The sequence below is a fragment of the Fulmarus glacialis genome, unplaced genomic scaffold (assembly GCF_000690835.1).
Source record: "Fulmarus glacialis isolate BGI_N327 unplaced genomic scaffold, ASM69083v1 scaffold7389, whole genome shotgun sequence".
Classification (NCBI taxonomy): Eukaryota; Metazoa; Chordata; class Aves; order Procellariiformes; family Procellariidae; genus Fulmarus; species Fulmarus glacialis.
This window is the reverse complement of record NW_009235210.1, coordinates 47992-63643: the sequence shown is the minus strand read 5'-3', so window position 1 is coordinate 63643 and position 15652 is coordinate 47992. Positions and strand designations below refer to the sequence as shown.

Below are 15652 nucleotides of genomic sequence, written 5' to 3'. Positions count from 1 at the left end.
TTCAGAGTGACTTATGTCTTTTTCAATACGTTTGCATGTTTTATTAAGAGAATCTGATGCTCTGTGCTTATTAGGTTCTTTTAAATTTTCTTTTCCAATTACTGCACAACAAGTAAGTATTCTTTTTTTTTTCCTTTCTAACACTGACCCAAGTTGCACTTTCTTTTCATTATCCTTTTGTTACAGAAGGGCTCCTGTCAGTTTCTGTGCAAGACTGATGGCCAGCGCTGCTCATCCTTGCAGAGTTCGTGCAGGCTGGCAAAAAATAGATGCCTTTTTGTTTGCTTTCTAGGTCACTTTTGCATCTACTCTTTTTTGGCCGTGAACAGGAATAATAAGTAATGAATGAGCAGTCATGGCCCTTAGTAAACTGGTATTTGTAGATATTAGCTATGTGCATTTCACATAAAGCTTTTTATAAATGATCAGAACTTGGCTGAGGATGCCTGAGTGCAAATGACTAAGATATTTTAGGGGTGCTTCCATTCATGATTGATTTGCACCTTATCTTGTCTTCCCAACTATTCCTTTTTTCTAATCTCTTTCTGTCTTACATGTACAGTTCATGAAATTTTGTAGTGAATAACGTATTTCCTACATTTGTTCAGCACTTAAAACAATGGTCTTTTTGTGGGCTTTGAATAACTGTAGTCACTTTTTGGTCTGCTTTCCAGGCCAGAATAGGAAACAAAAAAAAAATCAATTTAACAGTGAAGTTTTCACTAAAAGCTTCCAAAAAAAAAAAAAAAGTTTAAAGTTGTTCTCCTTGTAGAAGCTCCCTTTCATCTCCAGATTTTTTTTTTTTTAATTAAAGAACATTTGAATTTAAATGTAATGGGAAGATAAAATGAACACTTAATAAAACAAGTGCTTCTATACTTAGGAAAGACCCAATTGTTATCAGTGGAAAATTCCAGGCACTGTTGCTTTTAACGTCATATTAAGTGGCACCTAGAAGTGTTTTGTGTTCGTAACATTTGCCAGAATATAAATGGAAAGGATTTCTGCCAAAATAATATTGGTGTTGCGTGGAGCATAAAGTAATGTTATAACAACACATAAAAGCCAGAGGAGTGTAATTGTTCATAGGAAGATAAGCAGAAGAGGGTATATAATCTAGCCTGCAGCTCTGGGAGTGCCGGTTTCACCCTTTAAGAGTGTAGTAACTTAAGGTGGCAGAGATGAGAAAGTCACGGACTGCTGAGTGGCGGCAACCTCTTGTAATGAGATTGTCCTTGCCTCATACAGTAACAACACGCATCTGTAGGGTTCTTGCAAAGTCTTTTCAGAGACGACTTAGTTTGTTGTTTGAGACTTTTGCAGAATACCATCAAGGAAGCTAGAGGGAACGAAATGTTGCCAGTTAAGCGGTGGCCAGCATTCTGGTTCACTTCCCTTACTAATCCCCTGTTATATTCCTGTTTTATTCAGTAACCCCTGCTGGGTGCAGATTCTGAGCACATACAGATCTGTCACACGTACAGTCTCTGACTGTAGGCTAGGACTCTGCTGCTGGTCCTGTGTGTGCTCTCATAATTCAGATAACCAGCAGAGGACTATTTTGAAAGATAAGAAAGTTCAGGAGACTTTTGTTTTTATTCTTTTATGCCACTTCCACATAGAAGTTTATTTTCTCGAACTGATTGCATATCTGAACACCAGGTCTTGGCCGGTAACTTGACAGTGTCACAGCAACTGCATAATAGTATTTTTTCCAGAAGCTTAGAAAAGATTCAGTCCACAAACTGATGCTTTTGGAGGGTTTGGCACTGTCTGGAGTTGAGATAATTCAACTTGTGGTTTTGTGTTCATACTAATCCAGCACAAAGCTGTGCCACTGCAAAACGTGTTGTCTCGTACGCTGCTTTTCCACTTAACAGTGTGTGCCAGCACTAGATTTCACATGGCCTTGTACAATGAATTTGGTAGGAGCCTGACCTAGATACAAATAACCTTCATGTGTATGGGATGGAGGGAGAGTGTAGGACTAGGGCTGTCAGAAGGGAGCTGAAAAGTACGAATGTTTGAAGTGGTGAGAAGGGACAGGAGAACAGGCCCCACTCCCTTTGATAGCACTGCAAATTTATGCCACGTTTAAGTGACCATGCAGTTGCTATCAAAACCCTGTAACTATGCCATCAGTAGCAAAACTCTGCTTTTTTTTAATTATTATTTTTTTCCTCCATGGTGGATAACATACCTGACCTTAGCATTTGTTTTCTTCCATCTCTCTTAGTATCCCAGCAACCATGTACTTGCTATGCTTCGCTCTTAATTCATTTGTAAGCTATTGTGGTAAGGGATCATGTCTTCCTCTCTTGCTGTGGTTATCAAACCCGACCTTGATAAAGTTCAAAAGCGTCAGCTGCAGTATAAACAATGCGGGGGAAGAAGTAAATGTACAAATAACAGTAACTCGTAGGACAGTCAAATTCCTCCCTGGCTTACGTGGGTCAAGTCCATGAGGTCTTCAATAAAGCACGTAATGCCTTGTGTGCAATGGGGATTGCATTTGTGAAAGAGGCTTCGAAAAACTTTCTTGAAGAAGGTTTAACGGCTAGAGGGAGTGCTGCCGTTAGGAGGCATTTTAATGCTGTTATTCTTTATTCTTTTCCTTTTTGAAAGCTTTCCACTTTCTAGAATATACGATGATAGTGGTGTTGTCTGTAAATAGTCAGCATTAACATTTTAATTTTTTATTGGAAAAGCTTTAAAAAGTCATACAACAGATGCAGTAATGCAGTTCCATCTAACCGAAGAGAGGCACATTGGCCCTCCCTTGCAGAACAGAACAACTCATTATCGCAGTTTTAAACCCTTGCTGCAAAGAGGAGAAGGAGCGGGTTAGTGCACTAGCAAAAGACTTTTTGTGCTTGCTTTGTAAAGCCCTGTATGAAATTGCAATGCCAAACTGAATGGGTCTGATTCTATAATGGCAAAAAACCCACATGAAAGTGGCGGGGGGGGTTGTCCTTTTTTTGTTTATTGTTTAGCCAATTTTGAGACTCCAAATTACAAACTCTAATTTAGACTACTGCAAACTGGGATAACAATTAGTGCATCTGTCACGCTGGCTGCTTATTCTGTAGAAATCCTTTGTGTGGCATCCATGTAGTTCAACTGTGGTATATATTTTTAAGGCGAGCCCTTTCTTAAGTGAGTTTTGATCTTGTTTTTCAGTCTGTGAATTTGGATTCTCCTCTGAGCATAGTGTAGTCAGTTCTGTCCCTAGTCACACGTACTTGGTCCCAGCATAATTTAACCCTAATACTGTGAAGAAGTCCTGATATGTCATCAAGTAAAGGCTGGCTTGCCCTTTAGTTCCTAAACTTTATTCAGTGCAGATCCTAAAATCTTAAAATCTGAATCTTCTTTCAATTGTTCGTGAGATGCTTTTTCTACTTTTCTTCTTCTTTTTAGTTTGTGTTTTGTTTTGGTTTTTTCTCCTGATAATCTTATCTCAAATTGTCATATCTCAATTTTTATTCCATCAACCTTAGTTTATATGGACTCCTAGCCTATGAAACAAAGTATTTGCTGCCTGATTTCATGTCTCTTCAGCCTTTGTGGTATTTAGCTCTTTACTCATAAATCACTTTTTCTAAGCTTTTTAATCATTAGAGTTGCTCTTCTTTGAACACGTTCTACTATTTCAGTGACTTTCTGGTAGTGCGATGCCCAGAACCGAACATGTTCTTCCAGCGGGTTTATGCCAGAGCTATTTAAAGTCACTGTCTTATTCCTTCCCTCACCTCCTTTCTCTGTGACCTGGCATATCATATATAGGCAATTCAGCCTTGCGTTAAGCTGATTTTCAGGCAGGTTAAATTGTGAGCTCCTGTCAAGTTTATTCTCCGTGTTAGATGTGGTCCCTCTCATATGAATTACTTTGCAGGTTGCATGTCTGTATAAAGTATGTGTTTGGGAATTTTTTTCCAAGCCTTATTGATTTTTTTGATCCCCCTCCCCCCCGTGCTGGATTTCACCACTTGCTGTTGGCAATGCCTCTCTGTGATACGTCTATATTTCTCAGTACCTCACAATTTGACGATATTTCAATTTTGATTTTAATTATGTCCTCCTCCTCATTAAAAATTCCTCAAAGAACGCCACACGTACCATGGCTGGAATCAGGGTGCAAGGGCATGATTAGAGTTCTCTCCCCCATGACTGCTGGAGATTTGTGGAAGTATAGCAAAATGTGATACAGCCTAGGTGTTGCTGCCAAGAATTGTAGTGATTATATCCTGCTAAGCAGAAACACTGTCTTCCCTAAATGGCAAAGATGGAGCAGAGTGGCGTGGTAAGTGGGTGGTGGTGAAATACAGACACCACAAGTCAGGGTTTCTTGAATCAGTCCATAGCCTTGTTTTTACCCATCCGGGAATCTGTTACAATGCTTCTTTTTGGCTGTTCTTTCTAGTGTGTTTCAGCAAGGCGTCTTTCTATAGAAATGATTCCTTGCCTTGCTTTTAAAGTGATTTAAAATTAGGGCCTGATTCCATGCTTGCAGCCTCCTCTCGCTTTTCCTGCCTGAGAGCCACTAGCCCTGTCGTGTTTTGCTGGCAAGAAGATGGATGATCCTCTGTGATTGTCAGAATTAAGGGAGCTATTGTGAGCTGAAACACTCAGCCTGATGTTAGGAAGAAATCTGGGTGGGGAGGAAGGGATGGGTAAATCCTTCTTTCCTTACCCAGGGCAGGGAGCAGTTGCAGAGCTCATCAGGGACTGCTGCTCTGCCTTTATAGGTCTAATCCTTTTCCCATCACAGGGGAGCAAAGAGCAAGAGGCATCTCTGTGATAATAGTGTATTTGGCCTTGCTGCTGTCACATCCACCTCTTCTTTCTCCCTCATCGCCCAGTGAGGTGGTAGGGCAAGTACTGTGTCCCTGAAGCACAGCCTGAAACACTCTATGTCCCTGAAACACTCATATGTTTCCGCCACTGTCAGTCGAACAAAAGGAACCGTTTGTGTTCTGCTGACATTCGTTGTGCTGATTCTTTGCCTTGGATTAGCTGTGGATGCAAGGAATTCTCTTTCTCCTGAATAATGAACGCCTATAAATGCAGCAGGAGAGGAGGTTTTATGATAGCACAGGGCAGTGCAAGCAGTTGGCCAAAAGGGATTATTCACGTAGCATAACTTTTGGCACTCTGCTAGCTGTTAGTAGTGGGCTGTGAAAATTTTACAGCTGTAGTATAGACAGTGCTAAATTATTTAAACTGCAACTTTCAGAAAAAAAAACCTTTAAAATCCATTGCCTTTTTTGAGATCGGCTATCATTTTGACACTTTTGGACTCCACCTTTACTTTGCGATACAGCACGTTAGGTGGAATGCTGTGCTACTCTGTGTGCTGAGACACTGAACTGCTTCAGGCAGAAACTATGAGCATGTTTGGAGAAGATAATTTTAATTAGCACAATTAAAAAACCCAGCTGTTATTGGCCTAAGTTATCCAAATGTTGTTACCCTTTAGTCCAGAGAAAAATTATTTTCCCACTGTTAAGAAACATGATGGAATCAGTCAGCAATGTGTGTTCTAGTAATAAATATTTGCATATAGGCTAGTACAGCAAAGATTTTTTTTTTTTAATTTTATTTTTTTTCCCAGCAGCTAGCTGTGTCTCAGCAGTGACTTGAAGGCTTGCCAGGTCGTGAAAGTCAAGGCCAAGCCCTTGTCAAAAAACAAGCTAGTGAGGACCTTTGGACGCCACTGTGCAAACGATACTGTTTTAACTGAACAGATGTTCTCAATCCAAGGCTGATACCCTTGGAAGGGGTGCCAGGCGACAAAAATAGTTGTATTTTCTAGGGCAGATGGAAAGGAATGCTGCGTGTTTTAACTTGGTATTTTATTTTGTAGTTGTGGAGGATTGAACTTGAGGACTTGGAGTTGTGGATGGCTTTCTGTATATGAGTACTAAAGTGTATCTTGCTCTCACTATTTGGTTTGATGTCCTTAGGAGACAAAATATTCGAATGTAAGTAGACCACCTGTGTGTTACCACACCATTCAAAGCAGCTAGAAGGCTGTTTGGAGTAGTCAACACCATGTGCTCATAAATGAGTGAAATGTCTTGTTATTCTGGGAAGTGCTAAGAGGTATTTTTAGCATATTCTTTTTTTTTTAAATTGGCTGAAACATGATACCAGAAACAGAAATATTTTTTGTTGTTGTTTTCATCTGTTCAGAGTGACAAATTGAAGCACACAGTTATAATACAAAATAATATTTTATTTGTTGTTACATATGTATATTACAGAATGTGTACTCCATAAAATTAGATATATTCCAAAGCCAAAAGCATCTCAGTCAGTCAGCTAAGGAGGCTTTATATATTAGATTTTTTTTAAAAAAACACACTATCATTAGCATCTCATTGACAAAATATTACTCTGTTATTAACCTTGCAAAACTCATTGCCTTGCTTTTCAGCAGCCTTAATATTTAATTAACTTCTTGTATAGTCACTTATGGTACCAAAGTTGAAGGGTTTCTTTCTAATTTTAGTGCAAACAATTAAGTTTGCAAAGGTGCTAGATTGAAGTAATGGGCTTGCTTTGAAGAATTTTGCTAGAGAAACCACTGGTGGCTTCCAAAATGTTTTCAGTTAAGATGGGTTCATATTTAAATAGTTGTCTTTAATCTCTTCATTTTTATAGTTCAGTCTTAAAGACAAAATTTACCTTGCTCAATAAATGGATTGATTTGGCTTTATAAAGCCATATATTTCCTGTTTATCATGTTAAACCCTGGTGGGTTGTTTCTTTTGGGTAGAGATGGAATTTCTGGCTCTGAAAAGTAAGGGTCTAATCCCAGCTGCATTAAGGACTATTTCTTTCTCTTTTTTTGACTGTAGCGTAGTGGTATGAGGTGGATATAGAAAAGCATTCTTCAGCACTATAGTGGGAGAAGCACAGGAAAAAATTTCATGACACAAAGTACAGTGATAGTTCCTGATGTTGCCACTTCATGCTCCATGACACGGCACGTGTGACTAAGAGAGACTTTCACTGAAATAGTTTTGTGCTGGTGTCTGTTAATACAGGCAGTCACATGGATAACTGTAATACAGAACAATATGTGACAATCCTAAGGTATTCTGTAAGCACCAAAGATGATTATGAAGTTACCTGGTCTGGATTGAGTGACCCAGGCAAAATTAATTTTAGAGTCATTGATCCTTGAATTACTTACAGGAAGAATCATGACTTGGTATCTTTCCTAAGTTTTATTAGACCGCTGCCCAAACCAAAAAAAGCCAAGGTGATATCACCAATTTAGGATTTTTTAATGCTAATATTGATCATTGTGCATGAAAAATGAAGCAAGACAGCTGTTACATTGATCTCAAATGTTAGCGAATGGGTGGTAGATCTTAATCCAAGCAGTGCTTAGCTTTGCCATTCCTTGCCTCCCAGTAGAGCACAGTGCCATCTTTAACATAACTTCCTTGAACAAGCATAGGCTTAATGGACTAACTTACTAGAAATTGCAGATGTGACAAATTTTGTTCCCACAAAACTTTAAAACCTAGAACATGCTTCAGTAAGCAGTTGTGTGAGGCACTTTTTTTGGATGCAACAATTGAGAGAATTTTCAGATGTTTTCTGTGTTTTTTATTGCTTGCAGGACGTAATCACGAATGAGCATGGGATAAGAAATATTAACCATAGTCATAAATCAGTGAACCATTTCAAGAGAAAATTTGATTTTAATATTATTTCACATTTTACTTTTCCTCAAAAAGCACTGTTTATCCAGTCAATATGGCCTTTTCAACAAAGATACAACACTTGATATTGTATCAATATCAAGGATACACAGTTAACATTTTCAGTGTGTCTCTTGCTAGAAATTGGCATGAAGTGTTTAATGTGTAGAATTGTTGACCTTTTTTTTTTTAAAATCATTCATAACTAATTTTACTATTGAAGCTGTCCAGTTTATTAAGCAAAGGAAATATTCCCTGAAGCAGATGAATTGGACTTGGAGGGGGTGGAGTGGTATGTCTGACAGTCTTGAAAGATTTTAGAACTAGTAAGAACTAGATTTTAGAACTAGTAAGTCTTGTCAGCTTGTCAGTTCTAAGTTATAAATTAAAAGAGGGAAAATGTTTTTCTGTCCATTTTATCAATGAGCAAGCTAGGGATGGAACTGAACTAGAATGAATGGGAAAAAAGTACTTTTTCAACTTTCAGAAGAAACCACACCTGTCAGGAGTTTGTTCCTGACTTCAGCACATGATGGTATGGGGGTTTAGGCAATGAATTCTCCCCATTCAGTGTTATAATTCACAGTAAAGCTTTGACCAGAAGCACGGACTACTTGACAATTGTTTACCTAATTTTAATTGTTGATGATGTGTCTTGGTCTTAATACAGTTTATTGTCATTTCAAATGAAATTTAAAACATTTTAGAGCAATACAAGTAAAAATATCCTACAATCTATTTAAACTTAAAAAAAAAAAAAAATTAGCCATGTTTTCACTTTTTTTTCCTTCGGCTCTCTTCCAAAACCATAAAAAGGCAACATAGTCCAGGATGCCTCCCAGATAATAAACAGAAATCTTTTTTTCAGTGATTTAAAAACTGGTGGAAGCATGGCAGCCAATGCTGGGATGGGATCCCTCAGTCTGATCACAGAAGTTCTAACTTAAACCTTCCCTTAAATGAATTCCTGATACAAATATTTGTAATACTTTTTATATTCTCAGTTGATTAAACATCCCAGTTAGTTGTTTACTTTTCTTCCAAACCATAATGTTGTTGGTTCATACTCAGTTCAGCTGTCATCCTCAGTTTGTTGTGAGACACATAGCCTGGCTTTTGTGAAGATGAATGGAAAGCCTGAAACCTGTTACTTGTGAAACTTTTATTCTTGGAAACAGTTAGAGTTTAACCAGAATTATATTTCCATGTTCCATATTTTAAATGCACACACATGTAGGGGAATTTCTCTTTCTCTATATGCTAAAGTTACAGGTGGGAGTCAAACAAATGAAAGGAATGGTAACCGTTATCTGCAGTTATCAGCAGATCTAAAGCTATCAAGCTATCTCATTTGTAGTACTACAAGAATTGCAGCAGGATATGAACATTTTGTGGTGTTTGTCTTAATTACGTACTTAAATTCTAAATGAGCTCTTAATCTCAAACTGCTTTCAGATCTATGAATTCTTTAGTAGAAAAAAGACAAAATAAGTTTTAAATCACTGATAATGGACTGAAGATTGTTTCAAGAAACTTGTTTATAAATCTGATTATTTTATATAAAGCAATTCTGAATTAAACTGAAAAACAACTGTTAGGTTTCTGAAACAACAAACCACTTTGTTTTTATCCTAATATCTAGGATATTATTTACCTGTATTGTTTTGGAGGCCAATTCTACAATTATTTTATGCAGCTTCCGACTGGAACATCTCGTCAAAGTTACCCAGCTACCAGCTATCAGGACTTCAGCAACTGGGAATCTCTAATGAAAATCAAAGAGGGACTGCTAAGACAGAAAGAGATTGTGATCGATCGGTAAGTAACCTGCTCCTGCTGCATTGATTAGATTAGATGATGTAAAAGCTATGATGTAGAAACTGACTTTCAGGAGAGCTGCTTACTCAGTAAAGTTGTTAGGTTCCAATCCAGCAAATATTTATGCACAAATATAGGGGAGCTAATCCTTGCTAGGAGAGAAGACTGGCTGCTGGCTAAAAGTCTTTTACAGAGTTGGAAATTTACTTAGGGGTTTAATGCCTCTGCAGTGGAAGAGGGTGAGTGAGACCAACAGCCAGTTCTGCTGCCAGCTTCCCCAGCTTAGCTTCTTACCAGTCTGGGGGTTTGTATCAGACATCTTTCCACTTGTACAGGTCTTGAAAGTGACTTGCAAGATGGAAGCTGGTAAACTGCATTGCCCTGATTTTCTTTTCCATGGCAAGTACAGAAATGCAATATATTTGAAGCCAGTTGATAAAGCTTTGGGAAATTGACCTTTGCAGTAACATTCAGTGGTAAAATCCTATTCAAATGCTTATACAAATTATTCGGATAATAAAATATTAAATCCAGGATCTATATGTCAGTAAATACATCGCTGCTTATTAAAATTGCTATCAATCTGAAATGGGCCTTGGCAGCAACTCACTGCTGTTAAGTTTCTAGTATATCTGAAGTAATTTCTGGAGTTCTTGATGTTTGGATAAAATTAAGCCTTAACGAGGAAAATGTGCTTTTAATAAAGGGCTTGAGCTTAATGAAGCTTACACTAAATTAGCAGATGTCATCAGGAGCTGCAGAGTTTGGATGTAGGACATTTAAGAAGGGCATTTTTATATTTGACGTAATTATCATTTGGCTTAGTCTGTGTTTTAATAATAAACTCTTGGCTCATGGCTGAAAGAGGAGTGGTTGTTCTGATCTTGAAATAGCTGTGCCCTCATATTGATACTTTCCTCCACAGCACAAGGAGAACTGTGTAAAGCAGGTGTGTGTTGATCACAGGAATGTCAGGCATCCATTATGAATGCTTTTATATTTCATCTAGCAGTTCCTGTCGTTAAATGGGTGGAGATACACAACTTGGGCATAATTTACTTTGGAACCAGGAGAATTATGCTTGTGCAAGATCTGTTCCTTCCTCTGTTGCAACAGAGCAAGGAATTGCAGTGGTTTAAGGTGTTTCTGTCTCCTAGCAATCTGGCTAGTACCTCTGTTAGCATTGTCATGAAGGTCAGCATCAGCTTCCCCAGTTTGATGTGGACATTAATGTGCGTTTACCTGCCTCTGCAGCTGAAGATGGTATGCAAAGTTATGAACTGCAGCAGCTGAGGCATGGGTACACCATCCCACTCTGCCAGCTCTCCTGCAGAGGTGGTGAGCTCCCAAGGGAATAAGCAGTTAAAATGGAAACATTCTTAACTGATACTTCGATCTCCTCTGTCAGAGCCTTTTGATCAACTGCTTAAAGGCTGTCTAAGTTACAGTAGTTTTTTCAGGCTTGCTATATCAGTAGTAATGCTGTATAACCTGCAGCCCACCTCTCAGGACCCAAGCTGTCAGCAGCATTTGTAAGTACGTTGCCCATGATGGCTAGGAGAGGTCTTTGGTGTCTCTGCTGAGCTTATTGTCCTCTGCACTCTACATGAAGGCTTGTTATACAGTGGCAACTTAAAAAGCAGTTCATGTTATTCTTCTCACGCTGGAAATGCCTTTACAGTCAAGGGTGAAGTTTCTGAAGTGACAGTTTGTAACCTAGTTGCCTGCTAATGATACTTGAAGAGGAAGAAAAGCTATTTCTTGATATCCAACGGCAGTGTGCTGGTTCTTTTTTTGTACAAGTCATACTTTCGTGTGACTTAATGATAGTGAATACAGTTCTTTCTGGATTTCTGACCAGAAGTTGGTTGAGATGATTCCTTTTCATCAAGCTGAAAAGGCAGAATACACTCTAGAAGCTACTGAAGCAAAACAAAGACCACTTAGTGATGTTAGAGTTGTTCCCTTTAAGTAGACACTTGGTGTTACAGTTAAGCATGTTGTAAATTATAATAATGTAGTATAATAATACATGACAGAAAAGGATCTTTTTTTAATATTGAGGCTCCATTTGGGCAAAATATTTGCCTTAAAAAGTTACTATTTTAAAATGAAATAAAATTATTTAAAATAGATGGTTTGTAAGATTTAAAATTAGTACAAAGTGATGTTGCATATTTAGAAAGATTTTACAACAGATTTTTTTCCTTTTTTTAAGAAGAGGTAGTGTTTTCTATGACAAATAAAAATATTTTTGGTTTCACTCATGGAGAAAATGATATATAGCTGCTGTCCAAAATCCTAGAAATAGAACTCCATTATAAAGCACTAGTGTTATTTCTTATTAGATGGGGTATTAATAAGACTTAAGTGTGAATAATACCTTTCTTCAAGGCACTAAGTGGCACTAAGTGAAAATTTGGTATTATCCATATTTAATACATGGGGACACAAGGCCTTGCACTGAGAGTCAAGATGGTGTTTGGGAGTAAACCTAAGTCTTCCAGCTCCTGGTCTTCCTGAATTTACTTTAAACTTCTTTTTAGAATTTGAATTTATTTGGGAATAGTGACCTAAAATAAAAATACAAAGTTTGCTAAAGTGTGGTTAATTAGGATTCAAGATGGTGGTAGTTAAATTACAGAATTTATGCTTTCAGGAGGTAGAGGAGGAAATCTTTTGTTGACTGAGGTTTGGTAGTAGGTGTTTGCTGAGAAGGCCCTTCCTACCTGTGGTTCTCATGGAGTTTTGAAAGGTGTGGTATCCTTAAGTCATGTCTCATGCTGAATTTACAAACCTGTAACTGGAGGATGCCAGCAAGACTTATTTAATTCTGGGGGGACAGAAGCTTGGGAGAGACCAAGCTGCCTGGAACCTGCTGCTGCCTGGAAGCCAGAGGAGTGGGACAGCAGCCCGCGTGGTGCTCAAGACCCAGCTGTTTGCTGCTGACAGGTACAAGGAACAGCTGCATGAAAAGAAGCACACTGGGAACACCCTTCTCTTGCCCTTGTCACCAGCCTCCCTTTCAACCACAGGGTCATTAACCAGTTTTTTTAAGGTTAGACCCTCTTCTATTGGGAATTGCACTGGGACTCCGCTAATCCAGGAGGTGGAGGAGATTAACATCACTTCGCACCACACACCTTGTTCTGCATAGCAATGCTTAAATCTGTTGATAAGTAGGAAGTGGAGGCTCTGTACAGGGCCTTAAGCTGTTCTACCTTTACCTTGTTAAAAAAGGGAGGAGGGGCAGGAGGAGGAAAGAAACCTGCTGCCTGCTTCCCTTCTTTGCACACAATGATAGAAAGGCAACAACAATTCAGCCCTTCTGGATTAGATTATTAAACTTCCTTGTTTTGCATCAGAAATCTAACAGTTTGGAATAGCTGCAAGTAAGTTTCAAATAGTCATTAAAAACGATTCAAGGAATAATGCTCACAATGTAAATCATCGTACTTGGATGCTTTGGTGTGTCACTGGAAATTCAAATCCGTGAACAGAATTTTTAAAAACCCAAACAGCCACTTGCATCTGTGAAAAGAACAAGTGGCTTGATTTTTATTCTATACACTGTGTTGAACAGCAGATTTAGTAATAGATTAGTTAAAATTGATTTGATTAGTGTAGTCTGTTCAGTGTAACAAATGCATATTTTTGAGTATAAATGAACAGAGTAGCATAAATGGGTGGGTTTAAAAGTTGTTTTGGTTTGCTTTTTAAAACCACTCTAGGAATCACTGCCAATTTAATGAATTGGAGCCTGAAATTGGCTTTTAAGTCTGCTCTTAAAAAAATGGGATGGAGACTGTACCTTTAGGAAGTGTAAACGTGGTGTGAGGAAGGGAGCGTGGCGTATGTGTGTGCATGGGATCACAATGGCACTTCTTAAAGGTCTGTGTCCTGTTTTCTCCATGTAAGAGCTGTTGGTACAGGCTGTGAATAAGGACTTAAGAGGAAATCCTGTCTGTAAGAGGAAATCTGCTGCTGTAACACTTATTACTAGAATGTCTGTCACCTACTGTACAAAATAATTGGATTATATCATTGCCTTACTTCTCTGGCAGTTTAGTATGTAACACTACATTATATTTAGCACCAGAGGGAGCCAGTAGTGTTTGTATTGGTTTAGAAAATTACGGCATCATATTTTAATTCTTTGTCCTCTGTTCAGTACATTCACAACACTGAAATTACAGTGTTTGGTACAATTGCGAATGTCTCTTGAGACTGGCCAGCCACTGTAGATGTGTCTAGTGTGGTCCTAGCACTGTTTGTTTGGCAGGGACTGCATGTAGTGGGTGCGTGAATAAATGCCAAATATCTGAACATATGACATAAGCTGCTGAGAATAACACTGTGCATGCGGTGTTCTCCTCCAGACAGCTTAAGGATATTTGAAAAGCTTTTTAAGGAAAGGTAGATAAAGAAGTATAATTTCAGTTAATAGCTGTCATTCCTCAGGGCATAATAACATTTACATTTTTAAAACAGTTGCTAAATCATTAGCTTTCCATCCGTAGCTGAATTATGCTCAGATGTTTTCATTGGGACAGTAGAATTAGATTTTCTTTGCCTTGTGTCAAATTGTCCTGGCTTCAGTAGTTGGCATCAAACTGTACATGCTCTGATAGTGCTCATGTTACTGCTAGTATAAAGCTGTAATTCTCTTAATTTTGGGTGGTCTGTTAAGATCTGCAGCATTAGCGTATCCAGTCATTTTTGAGGACGCTTTGAAGCTTTATGCCACTCAGGGTCTGAGTGCATGCATGTATAACTGGGAGTCCTGTGCAGAGAGTAGGGCTGTGAGGAACCTCCTCAGAGTGTCTTGCTGTGTAAAATAATCTTTGCTTGCAATAATAGCTTGAAAAAGATGCATTTATCTTTTTCTGATATCACCAATCACCCAGGTAACTTGTGGTTGAGGCTTTTGTATCTTGGACTGCTAAACTCTCAGGAAGATTTTGTTACAGAGTAATTATTTTAGCAGGTTTAAAAGTTCACCTTTTCAGAGGTGAATACTAGTAATATCAATGAAATGGAATTTGTTAAAATTAGTTTTCACATAATAACCTGAATCTTGGCAATAATGAGAGGATATAGCGCTATAAAGGACCTCTCTAACCTATCTGCTGGGCCCTAGGGAGGACAAGCTGTAGTGGTGTCACTCCTGGTAGATGTCTATGCTACTGCTATCTGCAATAGCAGATGTTCCACAACCTTTCTGGGTTGGACAGTTTAGGGATTCATTAGCTGAAGCATTAGAAAACTTTTCCTAATATGACTTAGTCTTTCCTTCTAGGTCATGTTTTCTAGACCTCTGGTAGCTTTCGTTATTCCTTGAGATCTCTCCAGCTGATTAGTCTTCCCTGAAGTGTCCAAACTGGCCAGCTGAGGCCTCCCTCCACCGGAGCGCTTGTCTCTCTCACAGGCCATGCTTGTGTAGTGTTTGCTTTTTGCAGTACAATGATGTAGTTCTGGTCAGCTGCAATCCCAGATCGTTTTCTGTGGAACTGGTGCCGAGTTGTTTTCTATTCTGTAGATTTAAATATTTTTAGGAAGTTCTGGTGTTTGGCAGAGCTGAGAACAGCAGGGGAGGTGCAAGGCTTGCTCTGTATTCGTCCTGTCAGGAGACTGCAGAAGTCGAAAACCTCCCACAGTGGGAGGGAGGGTGCAGTCCTCTGTGCAGACAGTCATGTCTGTGTCCCGCTCATGCCTCACACCCCTTGACTAAGTAGCCCAGAGCATTTGAGAAGGTAGAGTACAGTTGCTGACTGTGCATTTGTCTGCCTTTCTGCAGCACTAGCTTGCCTCCCATGGGTCAGGCTAGCATTTCAAGCTTCTATGCAATTCAGAAAAGTCATTTAAAAAATAACAATCCATCCAGAACAGAGATCACCTCTTGACCCCCAGAAGTAGTGTTCCCATCTTCTCTTCAAGATAAGTTCTCCTGTGACTGGTGGAAAGGTAGTATTCACTTTGAACTGCAGGCTCTTAATTTCACTAAAAAACCAGACTTTATTGCACAGGAAATTTGAGATCGTCTTTTCTCATGAGCTTTGCTGATGTTGGAGTTCTTTGGCATTATCTTCCAAATCATGGAAAAATGTGTTTGCATT

The 15652-nt window shown here is 38.8% G+C and overlaps 1 protein-coding gene across 1 annotated transcript in view; it reads left to right on the top strand.

The window, feature by feature from the left end:
• The first annotated feature begins 4285 nt into the window (after positions 1-4285).
• The window catches only part of CEP85L (centrosomal protein 85kDa-like), a 36080-nt gene continuing 24713 nt past the window's right edge, over positions 4286-15652 (top strand). Inside the window, exons 1-2 of the mRNA XM_009585933.1 lie at positions 4286-4303; positions 9361-9536. Coding sequence (XP_009584228.1) covers positions 4286-4303; positions 9361-9536 — 194 coding nt within the window. The remainder of the gene's footprint in view (positions 4304-9360; positions 9537-15652) is intronic.